Source organism: Jaculus jaculus, chromosome 6 (assembly GCF_020740685.1).
Source record: "Jaculus jaculus isolate mJacJac1 chromosome 6, mJacJac1.mat.Y.cur, whole genome shotgun sequence".
Lineage (NCBI taxonomy): Eukaryota > Metazoa > Chordata > Mammalia > Rodentia > Dipodidae > Jaculus > Jaculus jaculus.
Genome location: NC_059107.1, coordinates 153,264,621 through 153,282,074, shown reverse-complemented (window position 1 = coordinate 153,282,074; position 17,454 = coordinate 153,264,621). Strand labels below are relative to the sequence as shown.

Genomic DNA, 17,454 nt, shown 5'->3' with positions numbered 1-17,454 from the left:
ATTTGCCAACTCACCTTCAATTCATTTATCTGGCTTTTGAGGCCTCTCTGTTTTTTCAATGAAATTAAGCCTGGTGATGAAATCAGTGTGCTGTAAGAGATGGTCCCACTCAATTTCTTTTATGTGATTGTTTTTTTTTTTTTATGATGATGATTTTCTTCCAGTTAAGCCTTTTTTTTTTTTTTTTTTTTGTCAGGGTAAATAAACTTATTACGTTTTTCATTTTGGGATTCAATTTCTTTTGTCTTTTCTGTGTTTTCAATGGAGACTTCCATTATGGGACTAGGTAACCTTTTTAAAAACTATATTATTTATTTATTTATTTGAGAGAGAGAAAAAGGGAGAGAGAAAAAAGGGAGAGAATGGGCGTACCAAGGCCTCTAGCCACTGCAGATGAACTCCAGATGTGTGCACCCCCTTGTGCATCTGGCTTATGTGGGTCCTGGAGAATCACACTGGGATCAAACAAACAAACACCTTAACTGCTAAACTATCTCTCCAGCCCTCGAGACTAGGTAACTTTGATGGAGAGCTCTCAGTTTGTTGTCTCATGTTTTCTTTGGGGGTGAGGAAGGGAGGGTATTGTGTGTGTGCATTAGGGTCCACCCATCTCAGGGAAAAAGTCTGTTTTATTAAGGAGAAAGCAAATATTTGCCCTTGTAGGATCTTCACTGGGTTTGGACTGGGTTGGAGGGGGTGGCACCATGCCCTCAGATGGTGCAGGTGACACAGGTTGTAAGTGTGCCGGCAACTCTGGGCTGGTGCATGACAAGAGCTGTGGTTGGAGGTATGGAATCTCTGCAGCCCATGATCACAGCATGCCTTGCCTGTGGGGCTCAGGGGCCATAGCACTTGCCCCTGCTCCCCTACTGTACCCAGCTGAGCAGGTTGTAGAGGACTCAATGACGCCCCCTGGCGGGTGGCTGCCACATATTCCTGTGCTCCCCATCTGGAGCAGGAGTGATGTCCCAGTGGGGCACCAAAAGGTGGATGCCAGCAAACTGGGAGGGTAGGGACAGGAAGGGGGTGTGAGGCACAGGGAACTATCTCTGGTCCACAGACTTAGCTGGTGTAGGGCACTGGTGGGTGGAGATAGCCAGGGACATGGCTTGACAGCATCAGAGGTGGCCAAGGCCCAAATAATCTGTTCAGGCACAAGGCATGGGGTGGTGAGGGGCATCTACCCTGAAGTGGTCAGCATGGAGTGGGCACACAGGCCCCAAACATGCAGTACCCCTCACCCACCCTTAGTGCACAGGCCCAACACTGACCCCTTGACCTCCTGGAGCTCAAAGACCCCCCCCCAAACACACCACACCCCTCACCAAGCTGGAGTGTACAGGCCCCAAACATGCTGGCGTCCTGTACATACAGGCCCCAAACACACCAACCATCTCACCAGCCTAGAGCTCACGGGCCCTGGATATGCGGTGCCACTCACCTTCCTAGAGCATACAGCTGATTTTTCCTTATCTCTCTTTAAAAAAAAAAAAAAATTTATTTATTTTTATTTACTTATTAGAAAGAGAAAGAGAGCCGGGCGTGGTGGCGCACGCCTTTAATCCCAGCATTCAGGAGGCAGAGGTAGGAGGATCGCCGAGAGTTTGAGGCCACCCTGAGACTACATAGTGAATTCCAGGTCAGCCTGAGCCAGAGTGAGACCCTACCTCGAAAAACCAAAAAAAAAAAAAAAAGAAAGAGAAAGAGAAAGGTAGATAGAGAGAATGGGTACACCAGGGCCTTTAGCCCCTGGCGGGGAGAGGGAGAACTCCAGAAACATATGCCACCTTATGCATCTGGCTTACATGGGTGCTGGGGAATCAAGCTTAGTTCCTTTGGTTTTGTGCCTTAACTGCTAAACCATCCTTCCAACTCTCCTTATCTCTTTTCCTCTAAAGCAGTTCTCCTTCCCCAGAAACCTGACAGAATGATGCAAAGAAGATTACAAGGTTCCAGGACACATGGCATGGCATCTTGATTTTCCTTCTAAAGGAGTCCTCCTCCTTGAGAAACCAGACCGGAAGAAACTAAAACTACAGGGCATCTAAACTCCACGCGTGGGAACTGGACTGATCAGCTCAGTACCCATGCAGTACATTTCCAATCAGAGTCACCAGGTGACCTTTCCCCCTTTCTAGGGTTCCCTCCTTGCTTTTGGGGAGCTCAGTCTTCTTTCCTTATGCTCTATAATAAAATCTTTGACATCTCCACCTCTTTCAGCTGTGGATTTCATTTTTGAATTCATAAGACAAGAACCTGGAGGTCACTGACTAAAAGGAAGTTTTGCGAGGCTGTAAGCATCCAGCACTCTACCTCTTCTGTGGATCTCAAAGACATCCCAAGTTTCTGTATAGCCTAGGCTCAGCTTGTCTCCGTTTCTCCTGCCTTCCCTCACACCCTCGATTTCTTGCGCTTGGAAGCTTATGCTGGATTTTCTTAGCTCTTTTTAAAGATGAGCTCTGTTGTAGTCAGCTCCAAGTTGCTGGAATGAATGTCCAACCCAATACAGTTTATGGGAGGAAGGGATTTATTTCAAGCTTGCAGATCTAGGAGAAGTTCTGTCAATGACAGAAGAAGCTGGCTCCCCTTCATAGACCCAAGCAGAGAGAAACCACCAACCAGCCAGCACACCTCAAAACACAGTGAGCAAGTCCTGCCAGAACTCCGGGTGCTCTCCATACACCTTTGGGCTGGAAGCAGAGCCACCCCCAGTGACAAGCCCCCCTCCAGCAGACTGCGGGAGACTTAAGCAGGCAGCTTAACCTTAATCAAAAAATACCTGAGGCAGCTGGGCATGGTGGTGTACTCCTTTGGCCCCAGCGCTTGGGAGGCCCTGGTAGGAGGATTGCTGTGAATTCAAGGCCAGCCTGAGACTACGTAGTGAATTCCAGGTCAGTCTCGGCTAGAGTGAGATCCTACCTCAAAATAACAAAAGGGTAAAAAAATCTGAAACTATCAGGGACATATATTCACACTGAAATCACCACAAGCTCATATGCAATTTTCTTTTTAAAAAATATTTTATTTTATTTTTACTTATTTATTGAGAGAGAGAGAGAGAGAAAGAGAATTGGCATGTCAGGACATTCAGCTACTGCAAATCAACTCTAGATACATGTGCCGCCATGTGCATCTGGCTTATGTGGGTTCTGGGGAGTTGAACCTGGGTCCTTAGCCTTTTCAGGCAAGTGCCTTAACTGCTAAGCTCTCTCTCCAGCCCTATTTTCTTTCTTTTGTTAAAAACTTTTATTGTGTGTGTGTGTGTGTGTATGTGTGTGTGTGTGTGTGTGTGTGTGTGTATGCATGCGTGTGTATGGTTTGCCAGGGTTTCTTGCCACTGCAAATCAATATCAGATTCTTGTTCACTCTTTTGCATACAGCTTCCATGGGTGACTTAACTGTACACAGCTGGCAGGATTTTCAAGCAAGAGTCTTTAGACACTGAAACATCTTCTCAGCCATCCCATATGCCTTTTTTCTTGCAATTGTTTCTGGGGGAAAAAAGAACACAGTATAATTATGCGTCAAGTTTTTTAAGAAAATCCAGATGTAGTGTTAACACCTGTAATCCCAGGATTCAGGAAGTTGAGGCAGGAGGATCTCCAAGAGTTCCAGGTCGGTCTGGGCTACAGAGTGAGGTGCTGCCTCAAAAACCAAAACTAGGGTCTTAGGGTGGCTCTCTGTGTACAGTGCCTGCCGTGTGAGCATGAGGGCTTGAGGTTGAATCCCAGCACCCATGTAAGATGCCAGGCCTGGTGGCACACATCTGTAATGCCAGTACTGCAGAGGCAGAGACAAGAAATCCTTGGGGCTCACTGGTTAGCTGGTCTAGCCAGCCAGTGAGCTCTACGTCCAATAGGAGACCATGCCTCAAAGAATAGCGTGGAAAGGGAGGAAGACATCCAATGTCCAACCTCTGGCATCCACATATGAAACATACCTGCATAAACATGTGTGTCGACATATATAAACATGCAACACATAGGCCCACATATCACACACACACACATGCAAAAAGAAAAAACGTCTCAATGCTTTAATAATGCTTAGTACCTACTTAACTCGGAGAAAGGAGGACTCAGTTCCTGGTGGTTGCATGCAAATGTCTGACTTCTCCCCATGTCCTCACACAGTGTTTCCTCTGTGCGGGGACATGGGACCCCCATCAAGCTTTCCCCTCCCCTTTCACAGGCATTGATCCTATAAGGCCCCATACCCTTCCAATTGCTTCCATTCCTTTGAGAGAGCAAACACATCCTGGCCAACTTCAAAGCAGGTTCTTTCTTCTTTCTCTTTGTCTTTTATGCTCCTTTTCAGCCCTAATGACCCCTAGCAGGCCCCACCTTCAAATACAGTCACATTGGGGCCTAGGACTTTTATATTGGCACCTGATGGGGACCTGTTCTAGTCCAGAACACTCTCCTAGTGGCTCATGATGTGTTCCATCAACTTACAAAGACTCTTCCAAGCTGGAGAGCCTTAAGGAGAGTAAAGGAAGAGAGAGAAGGCTGTGTCTGGGAAGATGCTTGGCCAGTAAAGCACTTACTGTGCAAGCATGAGAACCTGGTTTCGGAACCCCATGAATGCTAGGTGTGGTGAGGTGCAGCTGTAGCCCCAGAACTTGGGAGGAAGACACAGAGGCTGAAGAGTGAGCTAGCTAACTAGACTAGCCAAGTGCAGGAGCCTGGGTTCAGTGACAGACCATGTCTCAAAAAATAAGGTGGAACAAACATCTGCCTGGGTCCAGGAGGAATTTCAGGGGAAATGGTGACATGAATACTGCTCTTACTGATAGCCTGACAACCAGCCCCAGGTGGATGGTGACAAACACAGCCATCAATCAAAACCTGTCAAAACAGAAATCCAGAGGCTATGGAGAACTCAACACTAAATCATGCTGCCAACAGGCCTGCCATGGCTCGGGGAATATTGCAGAAGAGGGGGTGGAAAGATTGTAAGAGCCACAGAGTAGGTAGAAATCTCTGAGACACAATCCCCTGCTACCCCGCAAGGATTGACTGAGGCCTTCATGACCCCACAGTGAATTTTACCATAACCCCACTGAGGAGGGCCTCCAGGGTAACAGGAGCTGGGACAAGGGGATAAAAGAGAATAGCCTGTTACAACTTATATAAAATTAAAATTGAAAAAAATAATTTATTACATTTAGAAATCTACTAATAATGTATAAAACTTTTCAATATTTGTAAATGGAGAGAAATCTTATGGTATTAGGAACAGATATTTTCTGTTAAGTACTTTTTAATTTTTCTTTCCCTTTTTTTTGAGACAAAAATCTTGCTTTGTAGCCCAGACTGACCTTAAACTCACTTTGTAATACAAGCCATCCTCAAACTAATGGGTAGACTTTTGGCTCTGCTGTCTGAGTGTTGGGATTACAAGTGTAAATTCTTATACTCACCTCTAAGTAATTGTCTTAAAACAATAGAAGAGCTTAATTCTTCTACTTCTTTTAAAAAATAAGGTGGAAGGCTTGATGGATGGTTTAGTGGTCAGGGCATTTTCCTGAAAAGCTAAAAGACCCAGGTTCAATCCCCCAGGACCCACGTAAGCCAGATGCACAAGGTGGTGCATATGTCTGGAGTTCATTTGCAGCGGCTGGAGGCCATGACGCACCCAGTCTCTCTCTCTGCCTCTTTGTTTCTCACTCTTAAATGAATAAATAAAAATAAAAATCTCCTAGTAGTTTTGTTTTTTAAAATAAGGTGGAGAGCAATGGAGACACCCAATATAGGCCTCTGGCCTCCACAGGCATGTCTATACATGCATGCACACCTGCACATGCATGTGCACCCGCACACATATAAACACATATATATGCACGCATATATACCACATGCACATGCAAAAAAAAAAGTATGACTAGATCTGTCCAAGACAGGCCTCCTCTTCTCCAAGCCTCCAAGAGGCACTAGGATATTTGGTAGTCTTTCAGCATCCAGGACTACCATATGCCACGTGTGGTGGTCTGACTCAGGTGTCCCCATAAACTCAGGTGTTCCGAATGCTAGGTTCCCAGCTGATGGAGATTTGGGAACTAACACCTCCTGGAGGGAGTGTATTGTTGGGGGCAGGCTTACGGGTGTTATAGCCAGTGTCCCCTTGCCAGTGTTTAGTACTCTCCTGTTGCTGTTGTCCACCTGACATTGGCCAGGGTGTGATGTCCATCCTCTGCTCATTTGGCCATCATTTTCCCTGCCACCGTGGAGCTTCCCCTTGAGTCTGTGAACCAAAATAAACCCTTTCTTCTCCCCACAAGCTGCTTTTGGTCAGGTGTTTTCTGCCAGCAATGCAAAGTTGACTGCAACGCCATGTCATGAGGGACTTTGCACACACACACAGGCTCACCTAACCATATCTGCACTATTTTGGACCTCACAGGACCCCGTTGAGACCCCTAGGGATCCTTCCAGAGAGTCACCCTCACCTTCTGCCACAGCTTGTTGTAATACTGGGTGCATTCCCCCACCAGCTCCTCCAGCTCCCGCGCATGCGCCCGCAGCTCTTCTGCAAGCTCGGCCCTCGTGCCTTCCTTCAGCTGTTTCCACTCCTCAGAGAGAGCAGCTATGTCATGGCCAAGGGACAAGAGTGATGTCACTCCTCCCCGCATGCGGGCCTCCTTTGTCATGGCCAGGGCTGTGCCCGTGAAAGCCTTTTGCACCTGCCTGGTGCTTCGGGTTGACACTTGGCCAGTGGTCATGAGGCGCCTGGCAGATGTGGCCAAGTGCGGGTGGGCTCTGGCTAGCCGCAAAGCTCGGGCGTGCTTCCTGATGGTGTCCACGGCGCTCCCGCAATTGTAGACGATCTGGCCAGTGCTGATGACATAAGATGTTTTCTTTCCCCCAGTATCCTCAAGCTCTTGGTCAGTGGTGGGCAGTAGGGTGCTGGCCCGAGCTCGGGCTTTTCTATTGCGGTATGCTTCCCACACATCGGTCACAATTCTGGCGACCCCAGCTGCTGCGCCCAAACCACTGCCAGCCACCGTGAGCATCATGCTTGCTCCTAGAGTGGCTGGAGCCAGGGCTAAGCCCAGGAGGCTCATGACCCCAGAGGCCACGGCAGCAGAACTGGCCGCCACGTTAGACTTGACCATTGTCTTGTGGTTTGCGTCAATGTCTTCTGCAAGGGCATAGAGCTCTTTAATGACCACCTCTTGATCCTTTTTCCACTTAGAGAACTGTTCTAAAAATTCTCTTTCTTCAGCTGACAGATCTCCATCTTGTAGGTCCACGTCTTCACCCTGAAGGTTACCATCTTTGTCTCTATGGATGAGAGAAATAAAGGTTTGATTCAGGGCCGAGGCAATAGCTCAGTGCTTCCACACACTCATTGGAAAAAGAAGGAAGAGGCGTGTCAGTGCTCCACGCAGAGCACTCCGTGTGTTTAGCTGATCACTGGCCCAGAATTCAATGCTGCGACTTGCTGCATAAATAGACTTAACTTTTCATACATCTCTGCCTCTATACACACACGAGCTCACACACATGTATGTGCGCACACACACACACACACACACACACACACACACTGTCTCCCTCTCTCTCTTCCCTACACAGGTTAGAAATCAAATATACCTCCAACAACCCTCTCAGTGTTGATTAACTAGTGACTTCGGGTCCTGTTGTAAGTTTCTCAGCAGGGGTCAGTCAGTCAACATGGTAGAAGGTACCCAGGGCCCCGCAGTGGGGAGAGGCAGGATGAGGATGAGGATGAGGATGAGTCAGCCCTGCCAGGGAGTCTCAGACCACATTCTCTGACACCTGGCCCACCTTGATGTCTGTGTGTCCCCAGGTTTGTAAGAGCAGGGGGGCATGGAGAACAATGCCTTCGCAGTCCCTGTTGGAATGCTTTGCTTCAGCAGGGCTGCCAGGAAATTATGCTCAGCTTTATGAGTCTCTGAATTAATCCAGTTATTTCAGGTGTGGCCATTTGCGGTCAGGACATTCTGCGTGGCACATTTGTGACGCCCAGCACAGGCTGAGCTCACAACCCAGTTCTTTGGATTCTGCGATCACACACTGTTTGCCACACAGTGCTGGATGCTGGTGGGACAAAGACACTGATGGACACATAAGTGGCCCTGACTTCATGGACGCATTAATCCTAAAGGGCTTCCTTAGCGGCAGCAGATCCAGGAAGACCCATGTTCTGCCTTCTCGGGACTCACTGAGTGGAGGACCCGGCCTGAGACACTTCCTATGCTCAGAACCCCCTGCTCAGGGTTGTGCTCCTATCTGAGCCTGACTTGCTCCCCAATCGTTACGGTAAGCCTCAAGGACCCTTCTTCCCTTGAACACAGGCTGCTGAGAAGACAAGGCCCACTCCCCAGCCAGCGCTGCCAGAGCAGTGACTCCCACGGGGACGGGCAGGAGCCCTCCGCCGAAGCAGCCCTGCCCCGCCCCAGCCACCAGTCACCTCTTTGCGTCACCTCCAGCCTTGCGTTCCGTCGCCGCCTGCTTGCCTGGCATTTTCTCCCGCTCCCAATCCACGTCCTTGCGGGTCAGATGGTTTTCTGGTTGGAAACAAGGAAAGCAAACGGTGGGTACCCATCATCCGAGCTTGTGGAAGTCAAGCACAGAGGGATTTAATATCTCACTGGGTTAAAGTCATAGACGAGCAGATACCATGCTAAGCGCCTGCCAGCCGTTGTGTGTACGTATGAACTGACATGTTGCATACATACTCTGCCCGGGTACGGTGAGGTACCCAGCTCAGTGCAGCAGGACAGCTCTGTCAGAACGCAGCAGAACGTGCCACCGCCAAGTGAGCCGCTATGCACGAGGACAGTTTTCAGCCTGAGGCGGGTGAGGAGCAGATGCAGCTGTCCCTCTTCATGTCCTCCAGGGAGCTGAGGCGGTGCTGGACCTGAGACCTTTACACCCTCGGTGATGCCAAGTGACTGAGGGGCAGGTTGCAGGTGGAGTGTGGGAATGCGGGCCAAGAGGATGGTGCAGGCCTCAGGAGGGACAGAGCAAGCCAGCTCAGCATGTCATCAGGCTACTGAGAAGAGGGCACAATTGAAATCTCATGAATATTTCTAGAATGTTCCCCGTAGTAGTCTTAGATACCAGTTTACCATGTGTAGCTGAAACATTTTTTTCTTTCTTGTTTTTCTTGAGGTGGGGTATTACTCTAGCCTAGGATAGCCTGGAATTCACTATGTAGCCCAGGCTGGCCTGGAAATCATAGCTAGCCTCTCAAGTGCTGGGATTAAAGGCATGCAGCACCATACCCAGCCTCAGCTGAAACCTTTGGAGGCAAAGGCAGAGGTGACCATATCTGCTTGTCTACTCACTGTTACCCCCAGATCAATGCACTTTTAGTCTTTGAGCTGTTCATCTCTCCTGAAGTTCCAAGTTCCTGCTGCGGTACCCTCCCCCCACCCACTTATCTTGGCCCCGCTGGGCTGAGATGGACCGGTCCCCTACTGCTACGTGGGCTCTCTACCCCTTCCCGCCAGTCACATGACAGGAGCTCTCTGTACTTTCACCTCTTTCCTTATCTTAATCTAATGAAGGCATTTTAAGTCTTCAAAAACAAAGATTTACCCTTTGCTCCCTGTAATATTCTCCTCAGAGGGCCTCATACTCTGACTTGCAGAACTGTTGGTTACTTGACTTATTATTATTATTATTATTTTGTTGTTGTTCTTTATTTATTTATTTGAGAGCAACAGACAGAGAGAGAAAGAGGCAAACAGAAAGAGAGAGAGAATGGGCGTGCCAGGGCCTCCATACACTGCAAACGAACTCCAGATGCATGCGCCCCCTTGTGCATCTGGCTAACGTGGGTCCTGGGGAGTTGAGCCTCAAACCGGGATCCTTAGGCTTCACAGGCAAGTGTTTAACTGCTAAGCCATCTCTCCAGCCCTATTATTATTATTATTATTATTATTATTATTATTATTATTTAATTATTTATTTATTTGAGAGTGACAGACACAGAGAGAAAGACAGATAGAGGGAGAGAGAGAATGGGTGCGCCAGGGCTAACAGCCACTGCAAACGAACTCCAGACGTGTGCGCCCCCTTGTGCATCTGGCTAACGTGGGACCTGGGGAACCGAGCCTCAAACCGGGGTCCTTAGGCTTCACAGGCAAGCGCTTAACCGCTAGGCCATCTCTCCAGCCCTATTATTATTTTTTTAGTGGGAGGACTGGGTTTATTGAAGCTTACGGACTCAGGGGACGTTTCCTAATGGCAGAAGAAGCTGGCCCACTTTCACAGGTCCAAGCTGAGAGAGAAAACAAGCAACCACTAACAGCGCAAGCAAGCAAGCCCACCCTGGGAACCCCAGACAAGGTTCCAGCACTTCACATATGTTTAGACTGTAATTCCAAGTCCACGCCACACCTCAGGGCTGGACCCTGGGATCCACCCACACTGACACCTCCTCCAGCCAGGCCAGAGATCTAAATTACAAGCTTTAGTAACTCCTAAATCAACTGGGGGACATCCATTCAAACAACTGCATTACGCCCCTAGTCCCCAGTAGATTTACAACCATCTACATTCTATTTATTTTTTATTTTTTATTTTTGGTTTTTCGAGGTAGGGTCTCACTCTAGCCCAGGCTGACCTGGAATTCACTATGGAGTCTCAGGGTGGCCTCGAACTCATGGCAATCCTCCTACCTCTGCCTCCCGAGTGCTGGGCTTAAAAGTGTGCACCTCCATGCCTGGCTTTATCATCTACATTCGAAATTGTATTCATTCCAACTTCAAAGGTCCCATAGTCTTTACCAACTTAAGAGAGTTCCAAAGTCACAAGCCTCATCTGAGATTTAAGGCTGTCTCGTCACTATGAGTCTGCTCCAGAAGTCATCTTCGGTGGCTTATTATTATCATTATTATTAAGTTGTATTCATTATTTGAGAGCGTGAGAGTACGGGTACACCAGGGCCTCTCACTGCTGCAAATGAACTCCAGATGGATGCATCCCTTTGTGAATCTGGCTTTATGTGGGTACTTGGGAATTGTGGTGGTTTGAATGTGAATGAACTTCCCCATAGCCTCAGGTATTTTTGATAAAACTTGCAATTTAAGTCTCCAATAGCCTGACAGAGAGAGTGTGTCACAGGGAGCAGATCTTAAGGTCCATTCAGACCCAGTGTGGGGTTCTCTCTGTTTGTGTTTTCTGGCTGTTCAGTCATGTCTATCTGCTTGGCTCTACAGAAGTGAGCTCACCCCTTCCCCACGGATAGCGCTTCCCCTGAATTCTGCAAACCTGCAATAAACCCTCTCCTCCCACTGAATGCTTCTGGTTGGACACTTGTCCGAGCAACATGAAGCTAACTGCAACAGCAGTCAAATCTGGACCTGCAAGCACCTTTAACTGCTGAGCCATCTCCTCAGCCCGACTTGGCTTCTTCCTGAACTTGGTATAAATGGAGACATTTGCTTGGCCTCGACCCATCAACATAACATCTATAAAATCCATCCATCTCCTTGTGGGCATCAGCACTGATAAAAATTATATTGCTAGTTAGCATTTAATTGTATAAGTGTACCATAACTGATGACTTTATTTTATTGGTATCTGAGTTGGTGATCATTGTTGGCTACTGTGAATTAATTGACTTAATAATAATTAAAGTCCATTTTCACAGATCATATCCACATCTCTAAGGACTGTATGCCATGACATTCTACTCTGAGAGAAATATTCAAATATGATTGACAATTCTTTGTACCTTTCCACCCCTCCCCCTCCCCCCACCTCCCACTCTCCTGTGCGAGAAATTGGACCAAGGGCCTCACGCATGCTCAGTAAGTGCTCTGCTACTTATCCAATCCCAGCCCACTGCTGGTATTTTTTTATATATATATATTCAGGCAACTAGCTTTCTACCTTTGTCCTAGAAAGGCCTTCCCTGCTGAGAGTCAGCTGATGGAGGGCCACATTGCCTGGTAGACTGGACCTGTCTCTGCTATGGAGACTTCCAGAAGGGTGTTCCTGCCCTCCTACATTTTAGGCGTGGTGAGGGTGGCTGGCAAGGAAGGGGCACTGTCTGCCCTCCTTGGGGAGACAGTCCTTCTCAGCAGTGTAGGCGTGGGCAGTGAGGCAGACTCTGGCCCAGGACTCAATCTCAAGAGGTCTAACTGGGTGCTGCATGGTTTTCTTTACTCCAGAAATAGCTACGGGAATGCCGGGCTCGGTGATTGTCAAGGACCAAGGCTGCTGCGTGGTTCGTATTACAGAGAGGCTGGAAGTGCTGTTTTCAAAGGAAAAGACTCTCCAAGAGCATCAGAAAGAGAAGTCCAGCCCTCTCCTCTAGTTAGAGCTGCGTCTGACCTGGAGAGGCTCCCACGGAGGCTCACGCGGGAGGACAGAACTCCACACCCTCCCAGCTCACGCGTGTGAGCTACCTGGGCTGTGAACCTGCTTTCCTGGTAACAGCTCCTTTTCCTGAGCTGGGGCCCTTGTCCTTTAGGGACCCAGAAGCCCCCCTTCCTCCCCTCTGTCCCTTATCCAGCCTCCATGGGATGCGACAACCCCAGGCTCTGTTCTCACCTCTCTGAGGGTCTCCCGTCCGGCAGAAGCTGTGACCCGTGTCTGGACGGCACAGGGACAGGCAAGGGCAGCTCCTCAGCCGCTCTCGGGTTGGGCCACTGCCCAGGGCCAGAGGACGATGGGAATGGGAGCAGGGTTGTGAAACTTTGCTTCTCCCTTCTCCCCCTCCTCCTCTTCCTCAGGAGCTGAACAGCGCTGCCCCAGTGAGTCATTTTCTAGGAAGATGAGACTTGCTTTGAGCCTTCACTGTACCATCTCTCTCCTACGCGTGCAGTGGAGGGGGAGGGCCGAGACAGAGACAGAGTTCTGCCAGGGATGTGGCTCAGGTGGGAGAGCTTGCCCGCCCAGGTGCCATCCTCAGCCTGCCCAACAAAATAACCAGCCTGAGGCCTGAGTCTCCCACCTCTCCTTTCCTGCTGTGTCGCATAGATAGATAGATAGATAGATAGATAGATAGATAGATAGATAGATAGACAGATACATACATACATACTTATATACATATATACATACATACAGATATATATATATTTTTTGTTGTTGTTTTTCGAGGTAGGGTCTCAATCTAGCTCAGACTGACCTGGAATTCACTCTGTAGTCTCAGGGTGGCCTTGAACTCACAACAATCCTCCTACCTCTGCCTCCTGAGTGCTGGGATTTAAGGCGTGTGCCACCACACCCAGATCGACTGGCCACATACTAAGGGGTTACTTCCACGCCATGGCAAAAACGTCCTTTGAGGGCTGGAGAGATGGCTTAGCGGTTAAGCGCTTGCCTGTGAAGCCTAAGGACCCCGGTTTGAGGCCCACATTAGCCAGATGCACAAGGGGGCGCACGCGTCTGGAGTTCGTTTGCAAAGGCTGGAAGCCCTGGCTCCAGCCAGTCCTTTGAGGCATTTAGACCCACAGTCCTGTGTGAGTGGGTATGAACTACCCTTGGCCTCGAATCTCCAGAGGGGTATGTATTTTTATTTATTTTTTTTTTATTTGAGAGCGACAGACACAGAGAGAAAGACAGATAGAGGGAGAGAGAGAGAATGGGCGTGCCAGGGCTTCCAGCCTCTGCAAACAAACTCCAGACGCGTGCGCCCCCTTGTGCATCTGGCTAACGTGGGACCTGGGGAACTGAGCCTCGAACCGGGGTCCTTAGGCTTCACAGGCAAGCGCTTAACCGCTAAGCCATCTCTCCAGCCCAAGAGGGGTATGTATTAACCTCGTGCCTTTGGTGTAGGACCACTGTTAGGAGCCCTTGAGCGTGGGATGCGTCAACCAGCGTGCAGCCAGCACCACCGAGTGGATTCTGGTCAACTGTGACGAGCGTGTCCTGTGTCTTGTGTCCTGCTGCACAGAATGCAGATGCATGACTCTTGTCGCATCCCCACGACCAAGACAGCAGCAGAGGGCTGTCACTGGGCCCTGTCATTCTTGATACAGAATGCTTGGCAATGGAAACTTTTCAAGTAGCTCATGCATTTGATGGCATAATCCGACCTGCAATTGTGCATCCCCCTCATGCACATGCTCGAGGGTTCACTACATGTTTGACTCAGGACACAATTCGTAACATCCGCATGCTGAAACTCTTCAGACCCGCATAGCTTTGCTGCCAGGCCCTCCATCTCTGGCGGTTACCACACACTTCTGGGTAGTTGGAGGTTCAGACATGAGTGTTCAGCAAAGTCGAGGGCAGGTTTTCTGTTAGGGATTCATCCTTCCTCTTATTTTTTTTTAATTATGTTTTTTTAATTTTTTATTTATTTATTTGAGAGTGACAGACACAGAGAGAAAGACAGATAGAGGGAGAGAGAGAGAATGGGCGCGCCAGGGCTTCCAGCCTCTGCAAACGAACTCCAGACGCGTGCACCCCCTTGTGCATCTGGCTAACGTGGGACCTGGGGAACCGAGCCTCGAACCGGGGTCCTTAGGCTTCACAGGCAAGCGCTTAACCGCTAAGCCATCTCTCCAGCCCTCATCCTTCCTCTTAAAGGTCGACCTCCCAGCAGCCAGGTGACATGAGCAGGTGCTTGTGTGGTCGCGTGAGGACCATGGCTCGCACAGAGGTGTCCTCTGTGTCCCCTTCCTACTGGACCTCACTGGGTGCTGGACACAAGTGTGCCAGAACTCTGCCCGTGGTCTCAGTGACTCCTCAGCCCTGGAGCCCTTCTGCCCTTAGCTCATCTCACCCTGGCCTCACTGAGACCCAGCAGGAGGTCAGGGGATGGGGAAGGAGGTGGCGTCTTAGCCTTTGTCTTAACTGGTTTGTGTTACTGGAGCAGAATGTAGTCAGCTGTCAGGAGCCAGGCGCTCCACATACATGGATTCAACCAACCGTGAGTCAAAAATGTTTGCACAGGCGTGGTGGTGCCCACCTGCAATCTCAGCGCTTCGGACGGTGAGGCGGGAGGGTCACAAAGTCTCGGCTAGATAGTGATACAGCGTCTTCCATTTGGTGTGTGGGGGCGGGGACACTGTCGCATGAACAAGTAAACCTTTCCTGTTAGCATTCCCGAGCAGATGCAGTGTCATGTCTAGTTGCATATCATTTGCATTGTATTAGGTGCTGTAAAAAATCCAAGGACACAGGGAAGCACATGAGAGCATATGCGTGGACTTTATGCAAATACTGTGCCACTTTATATAAAGACTTGAGAAGCCCCAGGATTTGTGTCTAAAGGGATCCTAGAAGTTACCCTCCCTGACTCCAAAAGATGACTGTTTTCACAAAGCACTTGAAACCATGCCCGGCACACAGTTCTTCACTATGCTCTGTGAATGTCTTCTTAGTAAGTATAACTACTGCTGAAGGATCGTGTCTTTTTTTTTTTTTTTTTTTTTTTTTGGCTTTTCGAGGTAGGGTCTCGCTCTAGCCCAGGCTGACCTGGAATTCACTATGGAGTCTCAGGGTGGCCTCGAACTTTCAGCAATCCTCCTGCCTCTGCCTCCCGAGTGCTGGGATTAAAGGTGTATGCCACCACGCCCAGTTTAGGATCTTGTCATTTTGTTAAATATCACTGTTATAACCAAAAATATGTATGTGTGAGTATCAACACAGCCAACATGGCAGTCACCACATGTGGGGTGGGTCTGCAGGAAGAGACATTCTGACCCCTACAGTTCTTTTTGTTTTAATTTATTTTTTTTAATGACAACTTCCATATCCCAAGGTAATGCCCTCCCTCCCCCCACTTTCTCATTTGCAACTCCACTCTCCGTCATATCCCCTCCCCCTCTCAATCAGTCTCTCTTTTATTGTGATGTCATGATCTTTTCCTCCTATTATGATGGTCTTGTGTAGGTAGTGTCAGGCACTGTGAGGTCATGGATAGCCAGGCCATCTTGTGCTGGAGGAGCTCGTTGTAAGGAGTCCTATCCTTTCTTTGGCTCTTACATTCTTTCTGTCACCTCTTCTGCAATGGACCCTGAGCCTTGGAAGGTGTGATCGAGATGTTTCAGTGCTGAGAACTCCTCTGTAACTTCTTCTCAGCATCATGGTGGGTTCTGAGTCATCCCAACATCACCACCATCTGAAAAAAAAGAAGCTTCTCTAACCAAAAGTGAGAATAGCATTAATATATGGGTATGAACTTTAGCAGAAGTGCTTTCAGACAGTTTGGTGTGCATAGTATATACATTTAGCCAGACACCAGCAGATGTTACTCCCTTAGGGCTCATGACTACCCCTGTTGTGGGTTTTCAGTATCAGGCATATGTTCCCTCCCATGGAGTGGGCCTCCAGTCCAATTTGAGAGTGGTTGGTTTCCCCCATAACAAGCATGCCACTATTGTATCCATTGGCTCATTTGGCCTGGCTGGTCAAATTTAAAGCTTGTAGTGTCCACTGTTGAGTGTCTCCACTGGTGAGTTTTGTCTCTCCCATTGAACTACATGCAGTGTAGCTTTTTCCAGTTTTCTATCAGCTGGTCTACATGATCGAGATTTTCAGCTCAGCTCCAGCAGGATTTCTCAGTGAACTTGCAGCTCAAGTATGTGGAGTCTTCAGCAATAGGGTCTTACCATCTATTCTTGGTGGGAAACCAGGAGCCTTGGCAATGGCCTATATTGTTTTGGGGGCACCAGGGACCTCCCTGGCCAACAACTCACTGGAAGATATCCCATCCCTGACACTGAATATTTTCTAGTAACAGTCTATGGTTCCTGTATGTTCCATTGTCCAAAAAAATAGGTTTCCATATGAATTTTTCATACTCTATTAGATTTTGATTAGCCCTCCTCCCACATTTCCTTTACTCAATCTCTTCCCCTGGCCTCACTTAATCCGTTCAACTCCTTACAATCTGTTCTTCTACTTACATATATACAATACCATCCTATTAAATCCCCCCCTCCCTCCCCTTCTGCCCCATTTCTTGCTTACTGATCTCTGCTCCTGAGTTTTATTCCAAGTCACACAGAAGTCCAATCTTGGATTCCAGGAATCTATTCTCTCTCCCTGGTCACAGCATTTAGGGAGTTTGAGCTAACACTGCCCAGAGGTGCAGTTTGCCAAATGTAGCAAAGGTTTTATCCTTATTTCTGGAGACAGTTTCAGCATCTTGAAGCCCAGGAGGGCAGGGTGAGTGGGGAAATAGCAGTTATGAGCAGAATCTTGGGCACTGAACTTGACCCTAAGACCAAGGTATCCAGACTGTCAGCTCTTCAGCATTCCCAGACCTCATCTGCATTCCCAGTTCCTGTAGGGACCAAACAGGTTAATATATATATAGCAAAGGCTGGCACATACTAGGTCCTCATGTATGTGTGTGTATGTGTGTGTATTAGGTGGTCACACAAAGAATTCTACTGTCTTGGAAGATGAGAGAGACTTGTGAGGGACATTCCCCTCACCTTCTCCCATTTTATATTTTTTAAAAAATCAATGTTGCAGGCTGGAGGGATGGCTTAGCAGTTAAGTGCTTGCCTGT

General features: G+C 48.5%; 1 protein-coding gene across 1 annotated transcript in view; it reads right to left on the bottom strand.

Moving 5' to 3' along the window:
- Positions 1-6,418: 6,418 nt before the first annotated feature.
- The window catches only part of LOC101599994 (apolipoprotein L6), a 42,967-nt gene continuing 31,931 nt past the window's right edge, over positions 6,419-17,454 (bottom strand). Inside the window, exons 2-3 of the mRNA XM_045152263.1 lie at positions 8,437-8,533; positions 6,419-7,283 (exon numbers count right to left, since the gene is read on the bottom strand). Coding sequence (XP_045008198.1) covers positions 6,419-7,283; positions 8,437-8,533 — 962 coding nt within the window. The remainder of the gene's footprint in view (positions 7,284-8,436; positions 8,534-17,454) is intronic.